This window comes from Talaromyces marneffei, chromosome 5, assembly GCF_009556855.1.
Source record: "Talaromyces marneffei chromosome 5, complete sequence".
NCBI classification, from domain to species: Eukaryota; Fungi; Ascomycota; class Eurotiomycetes; order Eurotiales; family Trichocomaceae; genus Talaromyces; species Talaromyces marneffei.
Window position 1 is genome coordinate 2,335,574 of NC_072352.1, and position 18,684 is coordinate 2,354,257.

Consider the following 18,684-nt stretch of genomic DNA (forward strand, 5'->3'; position numbering starts at 1 on the left):
TCGCCCGGCCGACTCAGCCCCAACTACGTCACTCATACGGCTACAGCTATGGTCAGCCAAAGACCGTCAGTATATGATGAGATGACTTTTTATTTCTCTTTTCTATCACCGAACCGCTTGATTTCATCGAGTTGGGCCGTGTATCTAGCATATGTATATTATGTCCTGTTAGTTTTATGATTATACGGTTGACTCTGTTTCATTTTTCTTTACTACAAGGCTGTGCTGGATGTCAGCCTGAATCAGTACGGTCATCAATTACGTTTACATATACAATATCAAGATGACTGCGGTGCAGACCAACAATGCGGGCTCCGCCCACTTGGCTGATCATGGCATGTTTCCATCCACGATTTGATAGCGGCATATACTGACTTACACAGCTGCAACGGCCGCATTATATGCGACAGATCCGATGCGAAAACGTTCTGGAGGCGAGGCCCCCTCTCAGGCATCGCGGAAGCAGCGTATGTCTCAACAGTGCAGCGGATGCAGATGTTTTATAGTTGACTGATACTTCTCCAGAAACCCCACTTCCTGCAGGTCTCACTCTCGCCAATGCAAGCGCCGCTGCAAGCCTTGCACATGCAAATCAAAAAACAACCGCCGCCTGGCGACCTGAACGACAACCCTACGCAGAAAAGGCGGCTGCCTTTGTGCGAAGTTACCAAGCTCCTGGACCGAAACCTTCCAAACAGCCAAATCCGCACGTTTACAAGGCCGCGGTGTCCGCTCAGGATCGGGCGTCTACCGCTTCTCCTTCGGTGGTGACTACACCGGAGCCAAAGTTTGATAAAACTACGTTTGAAAATATAAATCGTGCTCCGCAGCGTGGAGCTCCTTCAGCGGTACAATTCAGTCCCGGTGCGTTGACGGCTGCTACAGGCGCAGTGTCGAATCGACGAAGGACCGAGTCAGCGCCCACAAAACCAGTGTTTCACCCCGATGCTTCTGCTGCGCTTACGGCTGCGACTATATCGCACCGAGTGAGTCAGGATGCTGCTCGCAATGTCCTGAACGATCTTGATCCGGGCATGGAAGCTGCTCGGATCCATCACATTGCGCGGACAAATGTGCAACTCTACACGGCCGCACCTCCGGTGGGGATTGAGGTTGAAGAGCAAAAACACAAAGATACTCTCCGCGCCGCCGCCATCTCAATGGCAAAAGACATGTATTCATCGGCAGGTACAGCGAAAGGGGAGCCTTCCGACGAGACTAAGTCTGCGAGTGCAGCTGCAAAGAAGAGGTTATCGCACGGTACCTCACAGTCTCAATTCTCATGGGCGCCTGGCGACGAGTACAATCCCACGCAACAGCTACCGCTCCCAAACCTGCATGAAGCCGCCCAGAAACTCGCTGCAGAGAAGCTTGCAAAAATGCCAAGAAATGAATTATACAATCAGCAGCAGTATTATGGAACGACCCCAAGTGTCAAATCGCGCCAGAACTTTTCTCGACGTTTGAGGAGAAGGACTTCAAGTGACGGAGATGTATCCGAGGCTGACTGGCTGAGATCAGAACGAATCAGGCATCAAATGTCCTCTCTACAGAGCCGTGTGAACGCGATTGATGAGAAGAAGAAGACCAAGGACAGAGCGGATTTGATGGAGATTGCACGCAAAAACGTACATGCTGCTATCCAAGACATGGACGAGAAAGTATACGCGGATACTGGCAGGCCATCGCCAAGCATGCAGCGTGAATGGGAAGAAAAGGCGCAGCTACGCGCAAAGCAAGAAAGTGAGACTCGTTCGACTAATGTTGGTATGATTGCTGTTGGCGGTGACAAGTATATGGATCAAGCGGAGGTTGAGGCAATTGCACGGGCTCGTATTCAGCCTACTTTGGATGAGATTGATGATCGGGTTGAGGAACAGCGTGCCCGAGAGGTTGAGGAGAAACTAGAACAGGAAAGGAAACAGAGGAGAGTGGAAACGGACCGTGCAAGAGAAGAGCAGATCCGGGCGGAGGAGACCAAGCAAGATGGTGTGTTTGCTACTACATTTACCGTTTTAATTACTAACGAGTCATAGAAGCCGTGCAGAAAAATGGAAAAGGATCATCTGGTCGGAGACGTTCCCTGTTCGGCGGTCAGAAGATCTTCTCTCACACGTCTAGAAAATCTTCAGGAAAGGTGGCCGAAAATGAGGAACGAAGCGAGGAGCCAACTGCGCCCCCTATGAGCGATGGTGGTGATGATAGACAGCTTGAACAAGGTTCAGTAAATGCTACAGCACCGGTGGCAGAACCCGAGCCAACGGTCGAGTCCAATCCCAGTCCTACGCATGAGCAAGTAATTTCCGAAGCCGCTGACGCCGAACCACAAACAAATAACTCAACATCGGCCAAGTCAGACTCCAAAATTAAGTCATGGTTCAAAGGAAGACTCAGTCGTCGCCTCAGCAAACCTCCACCACCAGAGGAATCTACCGGACAAGAAGGCGAAGCTGTAGAAGGCGAAGCCGTCGCTACCGGCGGTAACCCAGCAGTAGAAGCCAGCAGCCCACGCGCAGCAGCTCTAACATCTCATCCCGTCGGGGATACAGATGCAGTATCAGACCTTGCACCCCAACGACCAGTCGAAGAAGAGGATCACGCCAACGAAGACGTCGCCCGCCAATGGAGCAGTTCAACCGAAAACTCCAACCGGCGCAAAAAGGGTCTGCGGAGGAGCCTGCGAGACCTGATCAAGCGACGATCAACGTCTGACACTGGCTCAGTTGCCGGGGCTCCGGAGGCATCATCAACTACTGCTGCTGGTGGAGGAGGAGGAGGAGACAAAGTCGTCGGCACGACCGCAATGTCGTCTCATCCACAGCATGTTCCGAGGTCGAATGCTATGGAACATAATGAGGCACATGACAGTTTTACGGACGGGTCGTTACAACCACCCCCTGGTCTGGCGCAGGCTGAACGGGCTAGCTTGAGTGGTTCTGCGAGGGACTCCAAGTTCTCCGAGGATATATGATCTCAACGTAGGTTCTGAAAAAACAGAATGATCTGTTTTTCCTTACTATATATTATTACGAAGTTTGCAAAAGAATGTCTTTCTTTGCTATTTATGACTGCAATGTTCCCAATCGTTATGAACTATATGAACACGCTCGCTATGTCTTATGAACTCTGATTTATCTTGTCGCGATATATGGATGTGCCTGGGATTTTGATTGAGATGTGTATGTGCTGTATAACTAATGAACTGGATTTTTGTACTGAGTATCCTTATTTTGATAAGAAAAAGTCGAGATAGTATTCAAAGGGACTCTCATGGCATTGACGGCCACCGGGATTGTTTGTAGATACCTAACTTAAGATGGTGGTGAATACCTACATGGAAATACCTACCTAAATTGATGCCTGAGGCTACCAACCGGAACTCCAACCTTCCGTTGTCAGGCAATAAGTTAGAGCTCGCTCACTCACCTACCACACTCTTCAATCTACATTGTAACTTTACAATACGTAGCAACATGCCAGCATTAAGTAGGCACAATACCGAAATGTTCCAATGCCCTCAATGCGACAAATCATACTCGCGAAAGAGCCACTTGCTCCGCCATGAACTAACCTCACTTCTCCCCTGAGCTGAGCCATCCGAAACATCCACTAACTGATCTGATGGGGTTTAATGACCAGACACGAGTGAACTATCAGCAAGCTGTCCCATCTGCAAAAAGGAATTCCAAAAACCGTACCATTTCTTTCCTTCCCCTTTCGGTAGAAAAAAAAGAGACTCTAACATGAAATAGAGAAGTAGCCCGCCGTCACAGCAAACAATGCGCCAAAAAGCACAACCAACCCATCCCCCCCGCGGCAAGAGCAGGGCGGAAAAAGATGTCTTGTGATTCGTGTTTTGATGCTAAGACGGCGTGTGATAGGTCATCAATTCCGTGTGGGAGATGTACCGGGTTGGGGGTTCGATGTTCTCTTGATGAGTTGACTACTTCGCTGTCTACTACTAGATCTATGGTTACGACCACCACCACCACCACCACCACCAGTAAACAAGGGCTGATGAGCAATGAGCCGTTTTATTTTTTGCTGTATTTTACAGATCCAGCTGTGAAGAATGATCGGTTAGCGATTTCGGAAACGGCGGGGTGTTCGATGAGGAGGAACCTTGCGGTGAATACGTTTTCGTCGCTTGAGAATTCTACTCCGCTGGATTTCTTTATTGATGACTTGATTGTGGAACCTGGCTTGTTGAGTCTGGGTGACTCGGTGGCTGAAGATGATTATTTTCAGATCGATGAGTTCATCTCTGATGCTGTTCTGCCCTCTAAGCTGCCGAGGCAGTTACATGACATAGCGAGCGAGTTAGCTGAGACTTCGAGATCCATGAGTCTTGACACCGGGAGCGAACATACCATGCTTAAAACAACGGTGCTAGACGCGCTATTCACAGTCGAGAATTTAACCGTCTTCATCACAGCCTTTTTTCACTCGCTTCATTGGCATATGCCCGTCGTGCATTGCCCAACCTTTGATCCTGCCAACGTCTCCAACAGCCTCTTACTAGCAATCTTCCTCGCAGGCGCAGTTTATACAATCCCATTCCAGAGCGCGGATTTAGTATTGCCACCTTCCCTTCTCAGTGTAGCTGAGGAGTACGTATTCCGCAAAGTCGCGAATCTATCGGCGACAACAACACCCTCGGATCAACCAGTCAGAGGCTACGCGATAGAAACAGTTCAGGCAGCACTCATACTCGAGATGTTGCAATTCTCACAGGGAGATCCATTAATACGACGACGGATAAGGATTGTGAGACACCCGTGTCTGGTCTCGACGATACGGTCCATGGGGCTTTTTCGGTATAAACGACGCCAGGCTCCTGGGGTGAGTGACGAGGATAAATGGAGGGAGCTTGCGGTGGAGGAAGTTTGTATCAGGTAGCCCATCCCTCTCTTGATTTCCACCAGTATCAAACGAGTTTTAATTATTGGGGGTTTTTTTTATTTTGGCTATTGGGTAGGGTCGCATGCTGGACATTCCTAGCCGATGGGTTTTTGACCGTCTGCTTCAAGAATCATCCGCAACTCACGATTCTCGAGATGGACTGTGATTTTCCATGGAGTACGGAATTGTTTGAGGCTGAGAGCGTGTCTTCCTTCAACGAGATGGCCGCCGCACAAACAACCGGGCCGTCACTCCCTACGCTACGAAAAGTCGCGGAGAGTCTGCTTCAGATGCCGTCTTCTGGCAATCGAATATCATGGGATCGATCGTTATCGGTTGAGCATCTTTTAATGCTCATATATGGTACGAATGGCTGACTGACCCTTTCCACTTTTCTTCTCTTTTTTTTTACTGAACCGAGGATCCGTTATAGCAATGAACTCCCTCGCCTTCCAAGCACGCTCCGGCTTGCTGGGCTTCATATCAATAGACACCATCAAACACGCCGCCATGAACTGGAGCACATTATGGAAATCAGTCTCTCATCATTTCCACTTCGCGGCGACAACGACAACGCATACAACGACGACGGAGCAAAATCTGCACTTGGGCTATCCGAAGCATGCAGAGGAATTATGGTGGCTGTTGATGACTACGCTTGATGCGGCTGCGAATAATAGCGGAAGAAATGGGAAGAAGTTTCAGTACTTGGATAGTAATGCGACGGATGATTTGGGGAAGTTGAATGAGTTTATTCAGTTTGCGAGGCCGAGGGTCGTATAATCAATGTCTTTTGAAATCTATTACCTAGGTACATGTACCAGACCTATCTTAACCCTACCCAGGTCAACCGCACCACTACATAACAGCTTCCCACAGGGCACAGGGATATCTGTATCAATCAACCTTCTTCAAGACATGCTCGTTCCCATCAGTATCGTGAATAAACCCGCGGTCATGCGGCAGCAGGTAAGTCCCACAAACCCGATCCCAAAACGTCATAAACTGGCCATAATTATAATTAAAATAAAGATGATGCATCGTATGACACGCCGCGCCATTAATCGCTTTTGAATACGGCAAGTACTCCGCATCATCTGCCCACCAAATCCTATTAGCAATTATAACACATATTACTAGAAAAAAAGGGGGGCCAGACAGGGGGGAAGGCGTACGAATAAAGACAGTCCACCCGGTCACACCCACAAACAATCCCAGATAAGCACACTTCTGCAGTGGAAACAACAACGGGAAAACATGATACGGCAAACTCTGAGCCCATCCATCCACAGGATTGAATGCGTAGCTGGCGTACGGCGTTGGAATGATCCATTTATGATGCCGTTTGTGGATGAAGCGGTAGATTGAAGGGTGGTGGAGGAGGCGGTGGATGAAGTAGATTCCAGTGTCCGTAAACAAGATGAAAAGGGGGTATTGCAGGATTGTCCATACTTTCCAGGGCATGTTCAATGGTGTTTGAATGTTGGGGTTTGCGGTGGAAGGGAAATCGTAGAGTTTCGTCCAGCCGTGGATTTCAGCCAGGAAAAAGGGGACGGTCAGGATGGCCATGATGGGCATTGCGAACATGCTTTGAGCGATTTCGAGGCGGGTTTGGTGAGGCAGGTATTTTGGGTGTTTGAGGAGGGATTTGTTGTAGATTGTGTGGTAGAGTAGGGTGCTGCCGAGGAAGTACATGAGCACGCCGAAGAGCCTGCACCATGCATTTTTTTTTATCAATGTCAGTTACAGTACTATACGGTAGAGTGTTTAATGGAGAAGGTTCGTCTGTTACCATGTAATCAAAAACAGAGATAATGCCTGCCTGGAAAGATCGTCTCGTCTCCAAGAGCTGGATGCTGCCCATTGAGATGGTTGAAGAGGGTAGTATAACCGGACATGCTGATTGTGTGCTTCAACTCCTAACTCATGTAGAGTGTTGTTGCTGGGAAAGTTTTGACGTGGTAAGATGGTGGCATACAGCCGGTCGAAAAAGAAGGTGTCACATATATCGAGGAAGACGTCCATTGTGCTGACACGTAATGTAAGGTGATGTTACTGGGTTGTCATGATGAGGGAGGCCTTCAAGGTGTTTTATAGATGGGTGGTGAATACCTACATGTTGCCTGATCTGATTACCTACATGGGATATTTACCTAGACATGGGAATCCCTACATGAATTACCTACCTGGGATTACCTACATAACATTGTTGGATTGCATGTTGCAGTCTCCGATAATAAGGGTTCCTCAATGTACCAAAAAGTACATAGCAATAGGCTAGACTAGGTTTGGTTTAAGATTCAGAATGAAAATGAATTTTATGAGGCATGTGTATCTGATTCTTCTAACCCTATAACCTTAAGGCAGCTTGACTTCGCATGACCAATGTATAAACTTGGTGTATGTCATGGTCTATAACATCCGTGCTGAAACAAGAGGGCTAAAAACGCTCGTATTAGGCTATGATACATTGCCGATGTCCTCATATCAAACCCTCGCCCACTTCAAAAGCACAGCCGCAACAACAACAGGCAAAACACTTACCAACTCCCCCAATCCGGCAAATCTCGGCGGAATCCTGGCATCCACAAACGCTCCCGCACCGAGCAAGATCGCAAACACATTATACACAAAGCTCCACCCAAAATTAAACTTGATCCTCCGTACCGCCTTCTCGCTGATGTTGATCATTGTCAGGATGCTACTAAGGCTGGGCCGCATGAGGACGACGTCTGCGGCGGATTGAGCGACATCACTGCCGGTTTCTTGGTTCATGTGTACGCCGATTGTGGAGCTGGCGAGGGCAATGGCATCGTTTGTGCCGTCGCCGACAAAGATTGTTGTTGTGCGGATCTTCTTGTGTGGATGACCGGGTTGGTTAACAAGGGTTTGGATATAGCGTTGTTTGTCAATCGGGGTGCATCTGGAGCGGACATTTTGAGCTGCGATACCGAGTTGTCTTGCAATGGAATGGACCGGGCCGTCGTCATCACCTGACAGAATATGGACTGATATATCTCGTTCCTGGAGTTTAGTCACAGTCTCGAGAGCATCGGGGCGAAGCGAGTCCTCCAAACCAAAGACGGCGGCGAGAGTGTCGTTGATTGTGAAACAGAATGCCGTGTAGCCTTGTTCAAGAACGGATTGTACTTGAGGATCAGATGAGAGGTTGAGCCACCGCGAGTTTCCTGCGCGGAGAGTAAGCCCTTGTGCTAAGCCTTCTACCCCTTTGCCGGCGTGTACCTTGATATCAGTGACAGTAGATGCTGATATGCCTCTGCCTCTGAGATGCGTGGCCACGGAAGCGGAGATTGGGTGTTTATTACTTCCAATCAGACTGATAAGTAGGGGCAGATAATCATTGCTGCTTATATGCTCAACTGCAACCGTGAGTTTGCCATGAGTGAGGGTGCCGGTTTTGTCGAACACAACATTTACAGCCTTGTAGGCGACCTCGATGCTGTTGGCAGTCTTGAAGATGACACCTCGCTCGGCAGCGACACCACTGGCTATAACGATGACCATGGGTACTGCCAAGCCGATAGCGCAAGGACAAGAGACAATGAGAACGGTGATAGCGTATGTGATTGCCTCTGTAGTGGCTCGAGCCCCAGACTGGCTTCGCACTGTAATGCCTACAGCAATCCAAATCACGAACGTGATGATAGATAGCGTAATCACAACAGGCACAAAGAAGCTCGCCACTCGGTCTGCAATGTCTTGTATCCTTGGCTTGGACAATTTCGCTTGATCGACCAACCCTGCAATGACGGAGATTGTATTATCGGCGGGGAGACGAGTCAACTTGACAATCAGCGTCCCAGAACCATTCACGGATCCGGCGACAACAGTAGATGCAGGAAACTTTTCTACTGGAATGGGCTCTCCAGTAATCATTGACTCATCGACCTCGGATGATCCTCCAATAACCGTTCCATCGGTCGGGATTTTAGAGTCTGGAAGAATCTTGAGAACGTCTCCATGCTGGAGAAGCCGGACATCAATCTCCTTTTCATTGGCCCCAGACTCATCTACGAGAGTAGCTGTAGGCGTCTGAAGTGACCGAAGTGAAATAGATTCGACAGCTTTCTGACGGGCGAGAGCAGTGACATATCGACCAACCATGATCAATGTGACGAGCAAAGTACTAGTTTCGAAAAATTCACCAGTAGCCAGTGGCTTACCCACAACAAGATATCCAAAGGAGACGACGGAGAAAATATAGGCAGCGCTCGTACTCAACACAATGAGCAGATCCATTTCAATGACCCTGGAGAACATCAATGCTTTCAATGCCTTTGGGTAAAACGGGCCGGCAATGACGATTTGCACAATCGTTGCCAATGCCAATGACGCAGAACCATAGGCAATTTCGTGCTTCGGAAGCGGAGCCCAAGCGAGGACCAAGACTGGTACTGTCAGAATAATGGATAAGATCGTCATATAACCCATGTGGCGCACATGCTTGTCTCCAGCCAAAAGAGTTGGATCAGAACGAGGAGGAGCCAGAGAAAGTGGTCGATCCCAACCATGCTCTAACAGATCTCTTGCTCCGATGATTTTTGCATCATAAACAACATTCACGGATTGATCATCTATCAAATTCATCTCGGTAACTCCACGGGGCCAATCTTGTTTCATAAATTCAGCGGCGTCAGAGACAATAACATCCACGCGCGATCCTCGGTCTATGATCCTTTCGCATTTGAACTCGGTAGTCTTTCCCAAGTGCTTCAACACTTCATCAAGTGACTGAACATCGCAGTTGAGGTCGAATTCTGCTCGCGAAAGAACCAAACTAGTTTTGAGATTCTGGACTGACTGAAGGCTGCCCAGAGCACGCTTGAGTTTGGTTTCGCATCCAGTGCAGGTCAATCCAGATACGCTCAAAATGATATGCTCCTTACTTGTAATACCCTTTTCGAGGTCAGGAATAGTCGTGCATGGGATGCTCTCGATCATGTCACTAGACTCTTTGCCGATGGCACATCCGGATGGCATGTTACTGCAACAGTCATCCAAACGAGGATGAGATTGATGGGATATATCTCCCAGCAAGACACTAGACGGCTGCTTTGGCTTGCTGCAACAACCGGTAGAGCAGGTCGCAGGTTCACTGAGTTTATTTTTAGATAAAACAGCGGAAGTACTGCAGCAACCGGCCGAGCAGCCATGGTCGTCAGACTTTCCCATACCAGAAGAGGAATGATGCTCGGTAGTCAAGGACTGGTTGATCTTTGGTCGGCTGCAGCAGCCCTTCGAGCAGTTCATGGCCTCGCTTGATGCATCTTTCGTCACAGAAACGTCCTCTCCAATGTTTATGGAAACCTCTGATTTACTGCAACAGCTACCAGAATTGATCGTCTTCCCATTTTTAGGGACACCGCACTGCTTGGAATCTGCAGAAGCCTTAGATACGCCACAGCAGCCGCTCGAGCATGCATCTCCCTTCCCTGTGCTACGGCGTCTCTTTAGCGAGGTACTAGAAGAGCCAAGAGAATCACGCAGAATCCTCCGAGACGACTCCGTCGAGTGGCGCTCATTACCAGAGGTCGACCGACTCTCCGATGGGCAGCAGGATTCTTGCCCAAGGGCAATTAAAGCGCGGCAAATGCAACCTAAAGCTTCAAGCGTTGCTGCATACTTGGCGCGTGCAGAACGGCGATGTTGGTCGCATGGTTTACCGTCGGGACTTTGGCAGGCAGAGCCCGTGGGTTCTACGGGGCAATGTTAATCAAAACTGATTGAAGCTGTAGCGGGGTTTCGACTTAAACGTACTTTGCGACAAATCGTTAGGTGATAAAATGGATTCTTGCTCACATTCGCGAAGCGCAATGCGATCAAGGCAAGAGACGCTACAGCAGGGAGATGGCTTATCTTTGCAGCAATCGGGTTTGTTGAGATCGCGACCTTGGTCAGGAGTCTGGGGATTGCATGCATCTCCAGAATTGATTTCCTTGCCCTGCCCACAGCAGCTGGAAAGGCAATTATCACGGGGTTCAGTCTCACGAGCCATAATCAAGAACATATGTCGTATGATGTAGAACGGTTTGATGATGGAGGTGTTTTACCCCACCGGGGTAGGTACGTTGTTGTTATCATCGGTACCGTCCCTCACCGCCTGAGGAATAAACCCACCTGAGGAATAATTTTACCCCAAAACGCGAAAAATCGCGAATATTTCACACCGCGATATATCAGCCAATATGGCTTCAATGGAGCTCGCACTTGCAGCATTACGTTCAGCGGATCCTGGAGAAAAGCCCAATATTAGTTTGGTTACAAGAACATACGGTGTTAGCCAATCGGGCCTTTATAAACGTTTTCACGGTGTTACCGGCTCAAAAGAAGAGCAATACGATAAGCAACGAATACTCACCACCACGCAATCACGAGCGCTTATAAAATGGATAAATCAACTCACCGAGCGAGGCTTGCCCCCTACGAATTCAATGTTGGCGAACTTTGCAAGAGAAATATCTGGTAAAGAGCCTGGGAAAAACTGGGCTTCACGCTGGCTCAAGGCTCATTCGGATAAGGTGATTTCTCGCTATTCAACGGGCCTTGATTCGGATAGAAAAAAGGCAGATTCGGCATATAAATATGCTTTATATTTTGAGCTTATTGGACGGAAAATATGGCAATATAACCTCGGCCCAGAGCAAATCTATAATATGGATGAGAAGGGCTTCATGCTTGGAGTAAGCACAAAACGGAAAAGAATCTTTACTCGGCGCAAATATGAGCAAGGAGGCTATAAGCAGCATCTTCAGGATGGAAATCGAGAATGGATTACAACAATTGGTTGTATTTGTGCCAATGGAACTGCTTTAGCGCCTAGTCTTATTTTTATGGCAAAATCGGGCTTTATACAGGATTCTTGGCTTCAAGATTACGATCCCCAAACACAGAGATGTTTCTTTGCAGCCTCAGAGTCAGGGTGGACTAATAATGATATCGGATATCGCTGGTTGGTGGATGTTTTTGATAAAGAGACAAAATCTCAAGCAAGCCGGGGATGGCGCCTTCTTATCCTCGACGGGCATGGATCCCACGTTACAATGAAGTTTATTGAATACTGCGACTCGAATCGAATTCTATTAGCAATCTTTCCGGCTCATGCAACACATACTTTACAGCCTCTTGATGTCGCTCTTTTCTCGCCTCTTTCTAACGCTTATACGAAGCAATTGGACGATTTTATAAGGGATAGCCAAGGCTTCACCCGGCTCACTAAACGTGACTTTTTTCGCCTTTTTTGGGCTAGCTGGAATGAGGTTTTTATAAGCAAGAATATCAATTCAGCATTCAGAACGACTGGCCTATATCCCTTTGATCCGGATATTGTTATCAACAAATTCAACAAGAAAATCACCAGCCGGCCATCCTCAAGCGAATCCGGAGCTTCAATTATTCCTCCAGAAGATTGGAGACGGCTTGAGAAGCTTGTTAAAACTGTTGTTAACAATATTTATGATGAAAAGGCTATACAGCTTCGAGAAACGGTGTCACATCTTTCTACTCAGCTTATCTTGCTTCAAAATGAGAATCAAGGCCTAAAAAGAGCTCTCATAAATTCAAAGAAGCCTAAAAACAAGAAACAGCCTTTATTACTAGGTTTACCATCAGAACAAGATGGTGGAGCGCTTTTTATGAGCCCTACTAAGGTTCAGCAAGCTCGTGATATTATTTCTCAAAAAAATGACGAAGCCGCGCAGAAGCAGGCTTATAAAGATGATAAAAAGCTTCAACAACAGCTTAAAAAGCAAGCTAGAGAGGCTGAAAAGGTTGAAAGAGCTCAAATCCGACAAGAAAAACGTGAACAGCGTGAGCAAGAGGCTGCGGAAAAGCAACGGCTTAAGGACGAGCAAGAATTGGCTAAGCTAGCTGATTTACAGCTTCAAAATGATGTTATAGCAACTCCAAAGGCTTCAAAAAGGCCTACAAAGCAAATTTCTAGGCAAGCAAAGCCAAGAGCGCAACCTGAGGCTCATGTGGAGGATAATGAGGTAGTTGTTACTACAAACCGTAGGGGCCGCGCCATACGGTCCCCTGCACGTTTTCGCGATTAATTTTTATGCTTTTTAGATTCGCCATAGCTTATTTAGTGCTACACCAGAAATTCATTATATTTAATTATTATGTGGTGTTGTAAAGCTTCAAAATATTCTGTACAGTAAGCCGTTGAAATTATTCCTCAGGTAGGGTTATTCCTCAGGCGGTGAGGGACGGTACCGTACCTACCCGTTAAGTGTTCGGAAGGAAGAACTTATTTTCCATTTAACGACCTTAATCATTAATGAATAATGACAACATTCACAGTGTAAACGCTGAATCAATTTATCTTACTAGGAATCTAGTGCATGGAAATGCATAGTCATAGAACACAGCTGCTCTTAAGGTCTGGACTTCCGATTGCATGATGCACATTTGTGAGCATCATCCGAGAATGGAAATGCCCTAGATGGAGACATATACCGGGTAATTTCCAGAGGGGAACTCATTCATTGTAACCATAGATATTGTTCTACTACTTTGGTACAAACTCGACCCAATTCCAATAGGTTATTTCAAGACACATGAGTCGTACTAGCTCGAGGCCCAAGTTCCAATGCTGCAAACTCTCCACGAGGAAACACCCAATCTGGGTAATCCATTCGAAGAACACTGAATTAGCCGTGTCTCTATCCTAGATATGCATAATAAGAAGAAACGAATTAAAGACGTCGAATTAACCTTGAGAAATCTGCCCGCAGATCTTTAGCCGTGCCCTAACCCCAGAAAATGTTCCACCAATCATGGCAGACAAACGGGGTATCATTCTCGCGACAGGTGAAGGTCGGGGTAATTCATACAACATCATTTATGGGGTAGTACTGAGCGAGGAAGAACATGAGGATTTAAATATCCCGAGAAGTGCTTCGTCCAGGGAAAATTGGACATTGGACTAGGGGGTTCGGGATCGGATACCTAGGTAGTCAGCCATAGTGTTTGAGAAATGTTCTTCTTTCGGTTTTTGACAACAGTCTTGCTGCTATTTAATGCCAAATTGCTTGTAGCACAATCATCGAATACCTCTTCGCCCGTGCATTGGGATAAGTATAGTCTTTCGATCAACGGCGAGAGGTTGTTTGTCTTTGCCGGGGAATTCCATTATATACGTCTGCCTGTCCCGGAACTGTGGCTTGATGTTTTTCAAAAGTTGAAAGCAAATGGCTTCAATGCCATCTCAGGTACTTTCCCCCTCTTTACTCGATCATTGAAACTATCCCCTACCGGTAACTGATGACAATAGTATACTTCTACTGGAACCACCACAGCGCTTCCGAGGGTGTCTACGACTTTGAGACGGGGGGACACAACGTTCAGCGCCTCTTCGACTACGCCAAACAAGCGGGCGTCTACATCATTGCCAGACCCGGACCATATGCCAACGGCGAACTTTCAGCAGGCGGATATGCTCTTTGGGCTGCTAACGGTCGTCTGGGTGGAGAGCGTACTCGCGACTCGCAATACTACGATCTATGGTCACCATGGATGACCAAGATAGGCAAGATTATTGCAGCCAACCAAATCACCGAGGGCGGGCCTGTAATTCTTGTTCAGCACGAGAACGAGCTTCAGGAGACAACGCATAGGGCGAATAACACTTTGGTGCTGTACATGGAGCAGATCACTCAGATTCTTGATGCTGCCGGTATTGTGGTTCCAAGTACCCATAACGAGAAAGGGATGCGGTCTATGAGTTGGTCAATGGATTACGAGGATGTTGGCGGTGCAGTCAATATCTACGGTCTCGACAGTTATCCAGGCGGACTGTCCTGCACAAACCCCAACGCAGGCTTTAATCTCATTCGGACGTATTATCAATGGTTCCAGAATTATTCATATACTCAGCCCGAATATCTGGCCGAGTTTCAGGGAGGTTACTTTACGCCTTGGGGAGGCGTGTTCTATGATGATTGCGCTTCAATGCTTCAACCGGAGTATGCAGATGTGTTTTACAAGAATAACATTGGAAATCGCGTCACTTTGCAGAGTCTGTATATGGCATATGGAGGCACGAATTGGGGACATATTGCTGCACCGGTGGTGTACACGTCGTATGATTACAGTGCACCGTTGAGAGAGACTCGTGAAATTCGCGATAAATTGAAGCAGACAAAGCTGCTGGGACTGTTTACACGGGTGTCTCCAGATCTGCTGCAGACTGAAATGGAAGGCAATGGCACTAGTTATACAACCGGCGCAAATATCTTTACCTGGGCGCTGAGGAACCCAGAGACGAATGCTGGGTTTTATGTGGTTGCCCAGGATGATAGTTCTTCGACAACGGATGTTGTCTTTGATCTTGAAGTTGAGACTTCTGCAGGTACGAATATCACGTCCCGAGCCCCCCTTCAATGTTATATTCTTGCGTGCATTACCTGGTACCTACGTACTAATCAAATATCCAGGCTCTGTGAACATTACAAACATTGGGCTAGATGGTCGTCAAAGCAAAATCATCACCACTGACTACAAAGTCGGAGACACCACGCTGCTCTACTGCTCCGCAGATATCCTTACCTATGCCACCCTAGACGTTGATGTGCTTGCCCTGTACCTCAACAAAGGCCAAACCGGTACTTTTGTCCTAGCCAACGCAGCTTCTCACTTGAAATACACTGTCTATGGAAACTCAACCGTTACCAGCTCCAATTCAAGCCAGGGAACAATCTATACATACACGCAAGGACAGGGCATATCGGCTATCAAGTTCTCTAATAGATTCTTGGTATATCTTCTTGACAAGTATACTGCATGGGACTTTTTTGCTCCTCCCTTGCAATTGTCAGATCCAAATGTGAAGCCGAATGAGCACATATTTGTGATTGGGCCATATCTCGTGCGAGAAGCTACGATCAAGGGCCGTACGCTGGAACTCACCGGCGACAATCAGAATACTACTTCTATCGAGTGAGTCCACCCTCTTTATCTGCTTGTTGTTGAATTGATATGAACAAGCTAATATTGACAGAATCTACCACGGCAACCCATTCATCACCTCCATAACCTGGAACGGCAAACACCTCTCCACCAAACGCACAGCCTACGGCAGTCTAACAGCCACCATCCCCGGCGCTGAAGCCATTACCATCACCCTACCAAAGCTCACTTCTTGGAAATCGCACGACATGATCCCCGAAATCGACCCGGAGTACGACGACTCCAACTGGGTTGTGTGCAACAAGACCACCAGTTTCAACGCCATCGCGCCTTTGTCGCTTCCAGTCCTGTACTCTGGTGATTATGGGTATCACGCGGGGCCCAAAATCTATCGTGGAAGGTTCGGAAGCACAAATGCAACTGGCGTGACTGTCACGGCACAGAACGGGAACGCAGCTGGATGGTCCGCATGGTTGAACGGCATATACATAGGCGGCGTAACAGGTGACCCCAGCATCGAAGCAACCAGCGCAGTCCTCAAATTCAATTCTTCAACCACCCTCAAACAAGAAGGTAGCGAAAACGTGCTTACCGTCCTCGTCGACTATACAGGCCACGACGAGGATAACGTCAAACCGGCCAGAGCCCAGAACCCGCGCGGCTTGCTGGGTGTGATTTTTGAAGGCTCGACGTCCACAAATTTCACATCTTGGAAACTCCAGGGAAATGCCGGCGGAGAAAAAAACATTGACGCTTTGCGTGGCCCCATGAATGAAGGCGGATTCTACGGCGAGAGGTTAGGCTGGCATTTACCTGGGTTTGAGCCCTCCACAAAATCCGGATGGGATACAAGGGCCCCTTCTGATGGTGTCGATGGCGGTTCGCACAGATTCTACATCACCGAATTCACACTGGACCTCGGCCCAAACAGTCACGCCCTCGACGTCCCCATCGGCATCCATCTAAACGCCTCTTCAACCTCTGGGCCAGCGGTGGCATACGTCTGGCTGAACGGGTACAAATTCGCGCATTACCTACCTCACATCGGGCCTCAAACCGTGTTTCCGTTCCAGCCTGGTGTACTCAATATCCAGGGTAGCGAGGGACACAAGCGGAAGAATACGCTAGCAGTGAGTCTGTGGGCGCTGACGGATCAACCCGCGGCACTGGATGTGGTGGAACTCGTGGCGTATGGAAAGTACACGTCTTCGTTCGATTTTGCGAGGGATTGGAGTTATTTGCAGCCTCGGTGGGTGGACAGGAGTAAATATGCTTGATAAACCATCACCCTTGAGCCGAGTTTATGAAGTTGGATCAGAAAAGTAAGTGGTATTATAATATAGTTAATAGTTACAATAAATCAAAAAAAAAAAAAAAAAAAAAAAAAGGGGGGGGGGGGGGGGTGGGGTATCATTTCATTTACAACAACAACAACCTCCTTCGAATCTTCTCAATATTCGCCTCCTCACACCCAATCGACAGTAAATATGCTTTTGCGCCACCATACTTGGTATCCAAATGCTCCTTAAGAGCTTCCGTGAAACCCGGCGGAGTCTTTGCATATTCCTCATCTAGGCCGATGTCGGTAATTTCTTTCATTAACGACTCCAATTCAGGCCGTAGTTCCGTCTCTGATTTTGAGTAATCCGCCGCGATGGCGGTGAGTGGTACATCCGGCGCTGTCTCTTGGACTAGGAGCAGGAGCAGCATGATGATTAAGCCAGTTCGATCTTTGCCCTGTGTGCAGTGGATCAGGACCGGGTATGCGTCGTCGCTGGTGAGGACGTTGAATACGTCGCGGATCTCGGAACCGGCGCTGTCCAGGGTGTCCTGACCTAGGCCGATGAGACCGCGCGGTTTCATGACGTTGGTTGCGATGACTCTGATGGCTTCTTTGCGGTAGCCGGAGGTGAGCAGGCCAATTACTTTTCTATTTCCGAGTCAGTACATCTATAGTATTCTTGACAAATAGACAGAAAGAAAAAAAAAATTCCCGAGATGGGCCGTACATGAAATTATACCAGTCTAACCGCCACAAGAGTAACCTCTCAAATGCGCGTCCGGTCAGACTGATAAAGTGTCGTTTTACTCCAGGTAAGTCTAGGAGATGTGGTCGATCTGCAGTTTCTGGAAAACTAGGCTCCTCCGAAGGAGTTAATGATAGGGATATTTGGCGTCGTCTTGTCGCCAATACATGTTCCGTGCTGCGGAAAATTAGTATCCGAGTATTCATTTTTATGATAGAAAGAAAAAAAAAAAAACATACTGTGAGCGTAGATCGATGACTGTCAAGAGATTAATGTCGTCTATGAGGCGGTGTTTATCCCGCTCTGATGCATCGTCGAGCTGTATCAATAACCAAGTCAGCATTGCATTTCTTCAATAACCACAAACTAGTAATACTATATGGGATTTGCCCATAGAGAGATTTCTAGGCACATACCCTTGCGCTTCGAAAGAGAACACCCTCTTTCAAAATCCTAAGCCACATCATTAGCAACCCGCTTCAATTAAGCCTACAAAGGTGGAAGAAAGAAAGAGAAAAGAAAAAAAAACATACTTATTCCCAGCAAACTCATTAACCGACCTCCCAACATCCCGAAAATTTAAAATATTATCAAATGGTCGATCCGGAGAAGCAAGATCAAAACTCGCCGAGCTTGCCGACGGACTCGGGGAGGGTGTGAGTCTGCTTGGTCTTTTTGATCTTTTCTGCGGCATTTTTTCCTTGAATTCGCTCATATCGAACAATTTGCTTTATTTTTTCTTGTTTCTTCCTCTTCAAATTTTTGGTTGGGAATAGCAATATTGATATGCGGAATCAAGTGGTTTGTGAATCCGAGTCACAATTCA

The 18,684-nt window shown here is 47.6% G+C and overlaps 7 protein-coding genes across 7 annotated transcripts; 4 read left to right on the plus strand and 3 right to left on the minus strand.

Annotated features, from left to right (window-relative positions):
* Window positions 1–283: 283 nt before the first annotated feature.
* Window positions 284–2,971, plus strand: EYB26_007175 (uncharacterized protein; the record flags this gene model as incomplete). Its single annotated transcript, XM_054266447.1, has 4 exons — window positions 284–335; window positions 384–467; window positions 526–1,989; window positions 2,037–2,971. The coding sequence occupies 4 exons, from the start codon at window positions 284–286 to the stop codon at window positions 2,969–2,971; spliced, it is 2,535 nt and encodes an 844-aa protein (XP_054122422.1).
* A 998-nt stretch (window positions 2,972–3,969) lies between these two features.
* On the plus strand, window positions 3,970–5,685 carry EYB26_007176 (uncharacterized protein; the record flags this gene model as incomplete). The annotated part of the gene is made up of 4 exons (XM_054266448.1): window positions 3,970–4,003; window positions 4,058–4,895; window positions 4,979–5,265; window positions 5,336–5,685. 4 exons carry the CDS (start codon window positions 3,970–3,972, stop codon window positions 5,683–5,685), a joined length of 1,509 nt encoding a protein of 502 aa, XP_054122423.1.
* A 114-nt stretch (window positions 5,686–5,799) lies between these two features.
* Window positions 5,800–6,927, minus strand: EYB26_007177 (uncharacterized protein; the record flags this gene model as incomplete). The annotated part of the gene is made up of 3 exons (XM_054266449.1): window positions 5,800–5,999; window positions 6,078–6,613; window positions 6,695–6,927. 3 exons carry the CDS (start codon window positions 6,925–6,927, stop codon window positions 5,800–5,802), a joined length of 969 nt encoding a protein of 322 aa, XP_054122424.1.
* A 462-nt stretch (window positions 6,928–7,389) lies between these two features.
* EYB26_007178 (uncharacterized protein) lies at window positions 7,390–10,918 on the minus strand (the record flags this gene model as incomplete). Its single annotated transcript, XM_054266450.1, has 2 exons — window positions 7,390–10,619; window positions 10,681–10,918. The coding sequence occupies 2 exons, from the start codon at window positions 10,916–10,918 to the stop codon at window positions 7,390–7,392; spliced, it is 3,468 nt and encodes a 1,155-aa protein (XP_054122425.1).
* A 190-nt stretch (window positions 10,919–11,108) lies between these two features.
* Window positions 11,109–12,974, plus strand: EYB26_007179 (uncharacterized protein; the record flags this gene model as incomplete). The annotated part of the gene is made up of 2 exons (XM_054266451.1): window positions 11,109–11,603; window positions 11,653–11,736. 2 exons carry the CDS (start codon window positions 11,109–11,111, stop codon window positions 11,734–11,736), a joined length of 579 nt encoding a protein of 192 aa, XP_054122426.1.
* Window positions 12,975–13,900: 926 nt separating this feature from the next.
* EYB26_007180 (uncharacterized protein) lies at window positions 13,901–17,108 on the plus strand (the record flags this gene model as incomplete). Its single annotated transcript, XM_054266452.1, has 4 exons — window positions 13,901–14,135; window positions 14,198–15,274; window positions 15,360–15,861; window positions 15,923–17,108. The coding sequence occupies 4 exons, from the start codon at window positions 13,901–13,903 to the stop codon at window positions 17,106–17,108; spliced, it is 3,000 nt and encodes a 999-aa protein (XP_054122427.1).
* Window positions 17,109–17,250: 142 nt separating this feature from the next.
* On the minus strand, window positions 17,251–18,552 carry EYB26_007181 (uncharacterized protein; the record flags this gene model as incomplete). The annotated part of the gene is made up of 5 exons (XM_054266453.1): window positions 17,251–17,761; window positions 17,841–18,035; window positions 18,098–18,177; window positions 18,275–18,311; window positions 18,392–18,552. 5 exons carry the CDS (start codon window positions 18,550–18,552, stop codon window positions 17,251–17,253), a joined length of 984 nt encoding a protein of 327 aa, XP_054122428.1.
* Between the last annotated feature and the right edge of the window lie 132 nt (window positions 18,553–18,684).